This window comes from Trifolium pratense, linkage group LG7 (assembly GCF_020283565.1).
Source record: "Trifolium pratense cultivar HEN17-A07 linkage group LG7, ARS_RC_1.1, whole genome shotgun sequence".
NCBI lineage: Eukaryota > Viridiplantae > Streptophyta > Magnoliopsida > Fabales > Fabaceae > Trifolium > Trifolium pratense.
In genome coordinates, this window is record NC_060065.1 from 35,683,384 (window position 1) to 35,694,365 (window position 10,982).

Below are 10,982 nucleotides of genomic sequence, written 5' to 3' on the forward strand. Positions count from 1 at the left end.
AAACTAGACTTTGTTTTAAAAAATTATTAAATGGGTGTTTCAGATTGATTCTTTTGTGGATAATTTTTGTGGGAAGAAAGAACATTTTTTTCTCTAAGAAGAAAAAAAAAGGGTTTTGATAGCCATCAACCAAGAAACTCCACTCTCAAAAGTGTAAGAAAATGACAATAACTGTACACTTGGAAAATTCTTAAGTTATCGATAGATTTTTTTTTCTGAGCCAATAATAACATGGATATTATATACTTTGCAACTGTATTTTTTCCATTCTCAACTTTGATTTTATTCACAAGTGCTTAGATCAGTTAGATTGTGAAATGTTTTTGGGGCCCTTTTAAATTATGGCATGTGAATTGAAACACAATTGATAAAATGAGTATTCAATTTGCTACTACCCATGAGATGAAGATGGTGAAAAAGGTAAGGTGTTAAAATATGAATGTTTTGGCTTTAAAACACATTTCTTTCTATTCATTCATATTCTCTCTTGATGCCAATTTGAGTGAACTAATTTAGCTTCTTCAAAAAAAAAAAAAAAAAACTCATTTCATTCTTCCCAATTACAAATTTACAACAATATAGTTATGCTTTAGATGATAGAAAAATATCAATTCACGGGTAATTATTTGCGGACTGTGGCGAAAAATCATGGAAAATGCAGACCATGGAGAGAGGGATATTGGTTGAGGGCGAGAGAAAAAAAAAAAAAAAAGAATGAATCCAGTGTGATAAGGAATATTTATATCATGTATGCTTGTTTAATCGAACGGTCATGTTAAAATTTCTTCTATAAAAAGGAGTAATATCATGATTCATAAACATAACTATTCACTTCAATTCCCAAATTCGAAACCCTAGCGACTCCAAGAAACCAAAATCAATGGCTTCATCTTCATCAAACTTGATCTCTCTCAAAACCTCCGACGGCACTGTTTTCAAAGTCGAACGAGCACTCGCCAAGACAATGAAAACCGTTCAAGCAATCATCGAAGAAGCCGACGCTAACATCTACATGATTCCCATCCACAACGTTTTCAGCCACCACATGGACATGATCATCGACTATTACAAACTTTCCGTCGCCGGAAAGTCGAAAGAATTCTCCGTCGAGAAACTTGATAACGATGAATTGAAGGATTTTCTTCTCGCTGTGCATTACTTGAATATGGAAGATCTTTTCGAGGTTCTTACTCAGGCTGTTGCTGATCGACTTGAGAAGAAGAGTGTTGGGTATGTGAGGAAGTATTTTGGTATTGAGAATGATTTTACGCCGGAGGAATATGCTGCTATTCGGAAAAAGAATGATTGGGCTTTTAAGGGTGATGACATTGAACCTGAAGAAGACGAAGAAAAACAAGAAGAATGAAAGAGGATCTTGAAATTTGTATGTTTAATTTGGAAATTAGAAACTTAAACCCTAGCATTATAGAATATATGAATATATGAATTTAGGTTTTTTATTTGGGGGGAATTGTGAATTTTATGTTTTGATGATTTGAATTTGATAATGGAAGTGGTTCTGTTTTCTAATTTATTTTCTATTGTTCAATTTAATTGTTCTGATTGTTGGCTGATATATTTGCTTGAAACCCTAATTTTGTTACATTCACCAATGTGTTTGTGTATTTAACTTGGTTTTGAAATATCTAATCTGAATTGGGGAATTGATTTTATCAGTGAAGGAAAAAGAATTGCAAGCAAGTGATTAGGTTTAAGGGGTTAGTGAGTTCATCTTAGAACGAAATTCGAGTTCGATTTTTGGATGGAATAATAGATTACTGAACTCCCTTTCTTTACAAAGAATAGGGTTAATGGAACTGAATAATGGGTCTAAATGTCTGAGCAAATTTTGATTTGGTTTATTCGATTGAGTTTCGATCAAATCTATAATGTTAAACAAATCTATATAGAAAGTTTGAATCTTATGCAGGTTTATTCGATTGTTTTAGATGTCCTGGAAAGGGATGTAACATGTCGAATACATATTAATACTAATGTTTTTCGATACAATGTGAGTGAGGAACAACGATTTTCTTTTTAGTTGTTAAAATTAACATATCAATCAATGGTTTGAATTCACTTAACTAAGCTTAAAAAAGAAGAAACAAAACTTTCAACTTTGATGGAACTCTGAGATTCTCACCTGACCTGCCCTTGTCCCGTTCCCCAGTTTCGCACATGTCTAATTCCAATTGAGAGGTGATTGTCGCGACAAACCATATAAATGCTTTTTAAGTGGACCCTTTTCTACATACTCATAGACAAGTACAGTATCATTTCTGAATTTTCTTCACAGAAACCGACTAGTGAAACAAGATGGCGATGACGGATTTTGGATAAAACACTTATTTCAGTGTGGAATTCTGGAAGGCCTTGTCTTGAACCAGGCATACCTCTCTTGACAGCAACCTTCACATTGTCTCTAAGTACTCCTTTGTAGACCATACCAAATCCACCATAACCTATAATCAAATTTCTATCAAAATTGTTTGTTGCTGATTGTACATCAGCAAAAGGGATCTTCATTCCAAGATATCCATAAGAACCATGTTCAGATGTTCTACTAAGGGAACTCCCTCCTAACATACGCAAAGGCGTCCATCCGACACTTTCCGCGGCACTTTCTTTTGGTTCCCTCTTCCTGCATTTGGTAGGAAGTAGAAAAACAGTTACAACAATAAACAAGACAACAATTCCTCCAACAATTGAACACAACAACTCCCATAATTGCCTCCTCCTCCTGTGCACAGTTTTAGTATTATCGACATCGTTGACCATCTTCATTATCTCAGCACCATTCAATATGGCATTAATCCTTATAGAACTACTCAGATCAGAAGGACCAGCGCTTATTTGAATAACACCAGATTCGTCCGAATGAACAACAAAATCCACATAGACTGGTGATGCAAGAGATGGAATGTAAGTGCTGACAAATCAAGATCCTTATATGCAATGTATGCATTAATATACACATCAAAGTAAAGCAAATTAAGAGAAGGACTAACAATATCACAAAAATGTAACCGAATCAAGTGCAAAATGCCGTCACGAGCCACAGGAAAATTCCATGTTATGTTGAATCTTGAAGCTAAACTTGAGTTTTCCCTATTCATCTGCTGAGCAGTCATGTATACATTCTCAGGCGCGATCTCTCGAGTTGCACCTCCCTTTTGGTAATTAGGTATATCAGTGCTTACTGCATGCTTAGCTGCTTCCTTAAAAACCAAAAAATCCTCATCAGGAATCCAAGTCCTCCAAAGGGTATCATTGAAAGGAGTTATTTTCATACCTCCAACAGTCCAACATTAATCCTATGAATAGTTTCTAAAACCTGAGATGAATGGTTTTTGTACTCTTCCACACCAGAAGGACCAACCAACCTTGTTCCATAATCTATAACAAAATCTTCAGCATTGACAAATCCAAAACCTGATTTAAAGGGTCTAAACAAAATTTCAAGCAAGTTTGATTCAATCTTCAAAATAAAATCTTTGAGAATGACATCATTAGATGGCTTAAACTCACTTAGAATTGAAATTCCATTAACCAAGACACTAAATTTTGCAGATTTCAAGTTAAGACTTTGAGCTTTAAAGGGAAAGAAATGAAAACGAACCAAGTGAGTACCATTTTTCTTCATGTTGAACCTGTATCTTCCAGTGGAAATGAAAACTCTAGCTGTGTGATACAAAGTTTGCAAATTCTGAGATGGGTTTTTGTCTGTAAGAGAAATGGAATCATCTGAAGAGAGAAAATTGGAACCTGGTTTGATAGAATCATTAATGAAAACTCTACTGAATTGAGAAACATTGTTGTGTGATCCACGTAGTTGTCTATAGGAACAAAGGAAAATGAACAAGATAGAAAGAACAAAAGGATTAAAAGGATAAGGTTTTGTGTTTCCATGAATGAATGAATGGTTTGGTTTTTTTTGGTTCCTTGAAGAGTGTGATGAAAATTCATGTACTCATGAAGAGTTTCAAAGGATACTAAAGAGTAGAATGAACAAAACTGCAACAAAAAAAGACAAGAGAGGTGGAGAGACAGTAACTTGAGAGTTAAAACCCACTTAAGATTTTAGAAGAAGTTATATTATATAAATATAAATGGATTTGGTTACTTAAGTCAAAGGTACTACTCGTGCTATCTTATTTGCTTTTGATGGTAAGTTTTGAAAAAAAGTCATCATATTTTGACATTACATTTCACACTATCCTACAATACTTTACTTTTATCTGTTATGAGTTATGACATAAATAAATATTCACTATGATGTTTAAATGTGCGAGAGAGCGATATTATTGTTTCTGGATGTATTAAAATTATAGAAAATTCTTAAATCTTAAGTGTGTTTTAGATTTTTAATTTCATAGACACGTTGATTAAAGAAATCAAAACACATTGAACGATGATCAAATTGACTAACAAAATATGTTTATGTATAGTTTTATAACTTTGATAGGATAAATATGCTTGTATCTCATCCCCAAAAGTTAGCTCAAAGGGTGAGGTTGCCCTCATATATTTATATAATTTACATCCCGGAAACCTAAGCAATGTGGGACTTCAAACAATCTCCAATAACACAACAACACTTGATACATTTTGATGTTATAGTGAGCTACTTAAACATTCAAGAATCAAAATGGAAATTTACTCTTTTAGGTGAATATTTCTGTGCTTGGAATGGAGATTAGACAAAGATGGAAATGAGACTAGACATTGGTTTCTTTTCTTTTCTTAGAAAGCTATACCTTTTGGTGTATATATATATATATATATATATATATATATATATATATATATATATATATATATATATATATCTTATCTTATTATTATATTATACATGAAAATTTGTAGAAAAATTTACAAATATATCAAAGTTTTGGCCAACCAAACATCTCATTATTACTGATAATGTACAGATCATATTGAGGTGCAAATTTTCTGAGCTGAGATAAGGTCATGGACCTTTGTAACTTAAGTCACCAATTGGGAACCAAATATGGTGTATGTGTCTCTCAAATCCTTATCTTACAAAATAGTAAGATACTGTTATTAATTCTTATTCTTATTATTGAGTTACAGTTAAAAAGGCTTATATATTTGGTGCATGCAAGCTTTACATAAGGTAGTGTCTGATTATTAATTTATTCTTTCTTTCTACCTCTCATTTTATGGTTTATAAATACATAAATAGATCATGATATTGTAAGTGGATTTTATGTACGATGGGACATAGTATGCCAAAAAATAATACTAATATACTGACTGTATCTATGTCATGGTGGTCCATGCAATGCAACAATTGAGTTTTTTTTTTTAATTTTTTATGTCACAATACCTCGGCTAATGAAAATAGATGTTTTCTCTCTAGGTCTCTCATGTTCATGTATTTTTTATATCCCCAAATATTCTAATTTTGTCCTTGCTAAAAACTTCGGTTCGCAGAAACGGAAGTTTTTTCTAGTTCAAATTCAGGGAAAATTCGGTTAACAGGAACCAAATTTTTTTTTGTAGCAACCGAAGTTTTTATTGAAGGGTAAAAAAAATAAAATCCAGGGGGAAAAGAACCATGGGGGCCTAAAGATCATGAAAATATGGTTGATTGAAATCCAAAGCTCACCGTTTTAGATACGAAAGATACAAATCTCACTGAAATTCAATTGAAGCCAAAATTTTATGTTGTATAAACTAGTTCAATACAAAAAGTAACATTTGAAAACTTAAACTTGAAATTTTGAAAAAGTAAAGTTCAAACCTTAATCACTGGACCAACCTACTAGAGTTTTTGGTGATTATGACATTATTAAGAGTTTTGAAAGAAAGAGAGCGGGTAGAATTTGGAAGGTCTATACTCAACCACAAAGAATTTGGAAGGCCTATACTCAACCACAAAAGCTAGCTAGCTTGAGAGTTGAGATTTGCGTTACCATTATAAAGGTTATCTATGTCATATCTCTAGTATGTGACTTCTAACAAGGGCACTCACAAGGGAATAGTTGGAAATTTATGTGTGGACCAATTTTTGTTGTATATGCATATGTAATGCAATGCTTGTTGCTTGACAATAGACTACCAGTACATTTTGTTGCTTCTTCCAAACCATTTTAATAAATTTACTGTTTATTTTTACAAATACTAATTGTTTATCATTTGAATGTTAAACTACATCTTAAATTTGCATTCCTAACTCACTCGTCGGAGTTCCCAACCCACTCGTCTGTCACGCTGCTGGCCGTCCTTCTCAGGTTGCTTTTGTACATCCCCTGACCCCTCCTCAGATTGCAAGAAAAACCTACATAATTTGCATTTTTCTGTAGTAGTATGTTGCATTTTCATCTTGCTTTCTTTTGACTTACTTTCTGATGGCATTATCTGCTATGTCTTGTAAACGTGTTGCAGCACTTGTTGTGGTGTTTGAAACATTTGATGATAGGTTTAATCAGCAAAAATCAAAGAAACAAGTGATTCCTTTAGAGAGTGATCTTGATGTGTTAAGGGTTTGTAATGAAACTAATTAACGCAGTAATCTATTATCATATTATTTAGTCCTCAATTTGTGAAGTTATAGAATTATGACTCAGAATTCGTTGAAGCTGATTTTGATTTTTGAAGCCTATTTCAAGTCACATAGGTATATGCATAATTGTTTTGAGATGGTTGATACCCCAACAACACAAAGCCCCACATTGTATTCATTGTAATAAATACTGCTACCAAATTATATTAGTGTATGTTATATTCAATCTATGGTATTGAATGGTTGCATCAAGTATCAAGTATGAAATACTATTGTTATCACTGCCTATGGTGTTGTGGTTTTCCTATACTTTTGATGGAAAGGTGATGTTACAATACAACCAATGCCATTAATGCAAGATTTAAAGGAATGCCTCTATGAAGCATGGACTTAGACTAATCTTCACATCTAGGAAGTGAAATTCTAAAAAAAGTTCAGCATGCACATCCATAAGCTCAAGTTGGTCTTTTATTAAATTGTACTAATCAAACTAGCTCTTGTACCTTGGCAAGCAAAATTGTATAAACAGATTGCATAACAATACAGAAATAGAACTAAAATTACATAGAAGATGTTTGAACTTAAATATACAAGTCACTTGCTATTTGATACCACCCTTGCTACTTGATACAAGAACACCTAGATTATGTAGCAGTAGCATGTAGACTAATAAACACTCAAAAATAACAAATGACTAACACAGTCAAGTCAGACAATTCCCCAAGAAGCTAAGTTGTTGAAACCAAATGTGGTAGAATCTACAGCATAAGGGCGAAAAAATGTGACTTAAGTTCTCATTTCATTTTCCAAGAATTGGCCGCACGAAAAAAGAATTTCGTTTTAAAAAATGGGACATGACTTCCCAAAGATGATAACTACTACTAGTTATTATAGTGTAAATAGATTAATATTGATTCCGGGTTTTACAATCACAAAGGGTTGAATAGCTCCATGAACAACTAAAAAGAATCACATTGAAACAAAAAATTAATGATGTTGTGTTGTAGTATTAGTTAACTGCATCCCATAATTTACAACAATTCTTTGGCTAGATAGCCCTTCCATGTCTTAAGTACACCCAAAAATATTATGGAACACAACCTACATTACAATAAATCTTTCACTTCGTAAAGTTTGATTTCTTGTTTTTTGTTGGGGGACAAGAAAAAAGTATAGCAGCTAGATTGAACAAAAGATATAACCTATCTAATGAACATGTATATGACTATGAGAAAGCTACTCTCTTCACAAAATGGCAACATCAGTACAAAGAGACTGATGAGCAACTGCTCCCTTTACACCTCAAAACTGCCTCAACCCTCGTAACTGATGAATAATCCCGAAAGCTCAGATTAAATGAGGAATTTGCCAAAAAGTGCTGCAGAATGGAGACTTTCAATGGCAAGTTAAAATATGCATCTATTTATCTACCTGTTTAAAGGTTCTAACTGGACTTCCATTCTTGCAGAGGCTTGTGACTCTTTATTTGTTGCAAGTGTACTTGTTGGACTCAAGAGATCAAGGGAATCATCTTCCTCATTACCAAGCACCCAATTGCCTCTTCCAAATATCCGATCCCTTACTCGCTGCTTCTCGCGGTATTCAAAATAAGCAATACTCAATGCACCTACTAAGAACCAAATTATCATTGCCCAAGTAAGTCCATGGACGTTTTCCAAAGCATATCTGTCTCCCAAATGCTTCATGCCGGTAAATAGTGCTGCAATGCCAACAACAATGGCAGATCTGCCAACAATTATGTGCAAGTATTCCCAGATAATCCTATTCAATGTTGGCGACTCCACATTTGAATGTTTTGGGGGCCTAAGGAATGCATTAACTGGTTGTATGCAAGCCAAAAATATAGCAGCAATTCCAAATTTAACGTGTGTGGAACTAACATGAAACCCGCGAAGCTCAGCAACCGCAAAAAGAAGTGCAAGAAAAACTATTGCTAACCCTGAGTATTGCAAGTAAACATGAATTTTGTACCAATTATCACCCTTTAAATGTTTCAAGTACCTGGCAGCCAAGATACCTCCAGGAAGCAAGATACCCCATGCAAGAAACATCATAAAACCATGCACAGCCAAAACTGGAAGTAAATCCTGCTCTGCTTCTGCAGAACCGCGCATCAGCTGAACACGTATAGGCCTACTACTGGTAACAGTATGCATATTCCTTTCAGTGAGATGTTTATTACTCCATCTACTACCCATCGCCCATATGACTTTAAGTGGAGTTGTGGGATCAATGATGTTGTTACATTCTGGCCTCTTACTACAAGCTGGAACCAAGGGACGTGTAAATTCAAAGGTAATAATGCCGTTTTCATTTTTGCATCTCACATGTGTCAAATTCTCACGTGTAAGATGTATACTCGAGGCATCCTGTCCATCAATCCAGTAAGTGTCAACACGACCGACACCATTGTCATCAACCCATCCCACATAAGTATAACTGTTTACCATTCCACTGCCAAATCCTACGGCAAGATAACCACTCTTTTTCTCACCACGAGCAGCAATAGATATTGAATCCTTCGTCAATGTCCAAAAGAAAGTAACCTGTTGATCGTCCAAAACAACACTGTTGTTATACATGTCAGATAGACCCCCATCCACAACCTCCACTCTCCAACCCATTTTCTTCTCATACACCGAATGATAGAAGATCTGATCAGGAGTGTTCCTGTCAGGAGCCCAAATTAGCTCCATGGGACTGGCCTGAACTCCATGAGCCTCAGAACCACCAGCATAAATAGTCTCCGTCAGATTCCTCGACGTGGCATTCCCACCAATGGGATCTGAAGTAACATAAAGCGCAACATCATGCCCGGCTTGAATAGAAAACGTGACCGGCACACCTCTTTCAACTCTCAACACAGGAGCTTCCTTTTTGTTGATGTAAATAACCTTTACAGGATTTGGAGGATTAGGGTAATGCCAAGCCGGACCGGAGGAAACAACCAAGGGAACTTTGGCATCAGCAATGATGATATCTTGATCCTCTTTATCACCAGCATCCAAAGGACCTTTACAATCATTGACATGCTGAGAAACATTAAGAACCAAGTGACCAAAAGTCTCAAAAGGAAGACCACCATGATTCTGAGGAAGATAATACGGCAAAACCGTATCAGGAGCTCTAATCTTTCCCAAAGCCCAAATAACAGTCATGTTAGCAAATTGATTAACAGGGTGATCATATTTACCATCAACCTGACTCAAAGGTCTCTTATATCTAACTAATGAAACCCCATCACTCCTATGACCATAAATTAACCTTGTATCATTCACCAAACCAACTCTATCCGGTCCTTCGTAGATTGAATCAGGACAAACCCCTTCAACAGATCCATCCTCACTGTTTTTCACACACTCACTATACTTAGTAATGTAGAAATCATCCACAAATGGCAACCCATCTTCCTTAAACCCAGTAACCGCCACATCAGCACCAACCATAAGCTCTGAATCAGTGGCATTAGGGTTAGCCCAACCAAAAGCCATATAATTCATAACCCCAGTTGCACCCTCTAACCCAATCTCAATTGAATCCTCTTTTAAATTCAAACTCCAACGAACCCTAAAATCTTCATTCAAAACCTTACAATTATCAAACATAGTTGGCTCAGTATGAACAACACTTACCTTCGTTTCTCCATCACTCCCAGACGGAGCCGATGCCGCAGCGGTGGTAACATTCTGAATCAAAACATGACCAAAATTTGATGCAGTTGGAAGATCCCAAACAGCAAGAACATGAATCATATCCCAAGTAATATTAGGAAACAATTGAACATCGAAAGTGAAATTTGAATACGTGTGATTTAGTTTATGATCGGAAACAATGAATCCGGAAGTAAGATTATCGAAATCAGAAGCGAGTGCACCCCAAAAATGAACATCGAGACCAGAAAGCATATCAAATTGAGAAACCCTAAAAGAACAATCATCGATGATCTTGAAATGGCCTCGAAGTTGATGTTGAACCAATTCGAATTCGGATTCGAAATCAACGAAGGAACTGCTCCGGGTACATTTCGGAGCAGGATCTGCATATCCGAAGAAGAAGAGAGATAACAAGATGAAGATAGTTTCACGAAGCATGTGGAAAAGAAGATCCGAATATAGTTAAAGCGGATTTTCTTCGGATTCCGGTGGATCCGAATCGCCGCTTGAAAACGTACGTGTTGATCGGAGAAATACGATCTCCGTCGTTGAAATGATCGTAACTTAACACGGCACGGTGGTTTTTTGTTTTTGCTTTGTTTATTTTTAAAAAAAAAAATGGAAAAAGGAGTAACGTGTTTGTTGTTTTTGCGATTCCGCGTTCGTTGGTGTTTTTAGTTTTGGGTTGATATATGTGACAGCTTCGTGTGTTGTTTGGTTGAAGAAAACAAGAACAAGTTATAGTCTTCAAATAGGGAACCCAAACTCAAAGCTATCAT

General features: G+C 35.3%; 2 protein-coding genes and 1 pseudogene across 2 annotated transcripts; 1 reads left to right on the forward strand and 2 right to left on the reverse strand.

Annotated features, from left to right (window-relative positions):
• Positions 1-798: 798 nt before the first annotated feature.
• On the forward strand, positions 799-1,574 carry LOC123897852 (SKP1-like protein 14). The gene is made up of 2 exons (XM_045948644.1): positions 799-1,401; positions 1,449-1,574. Exon 1 carries the CDS (start codon positions 881-883, stop codon positions 1,364-1,366), a length of 486 nt encoding a protein of 161 aa, XP_045804600.1. The 5' UTR covers positions 799-880; the 3' UTR covers positions 1,367-1,401; positions 1,449-1,574.
• A 581-nt stretch (positions 1,575-2,155) lies between these two features.
• LOC123896345 lies at positions 2,156-4,973 on the reverse strand (annotated as a pseudogene).
• Positions 4,974-7,481: 2,508 nt separating this feature from the next.
• On the reverse strand, positions 7,482-10,982 carry LOC123895508 (cytochrome b561, DM13 and DOMON domain-containing protein At5g54830). Its single transcript, XM_045945880.1, has one exon. It carries the CDS (start codon positions 10,639-10,641, stop codon positions 7,957-7,959), a length of 2,685 nt encoding a protein of 894 aa, XP_045801836.1. The 5' UTR covers positions 10,642-10,982; the 3' UTR covers positions 7,482-7,956.

Bases quoted from the DNA above. Each gene is read 5' to 3' on its own strand.
- LOC123897852 (XM_045948644.1), top strand. From the start codon at position 881: ATGGCTTCATCTTCATCAAACTTGATCTCTCTCAAAACCTCCGACGGC.
- LOC123895508 (XM_045945880.1), bottom strand. From the start codon at position 10,641: ATGCTTCGTGAAACTATCTTCATCTTGTTATCTCTCTTCTTCTTCGGA.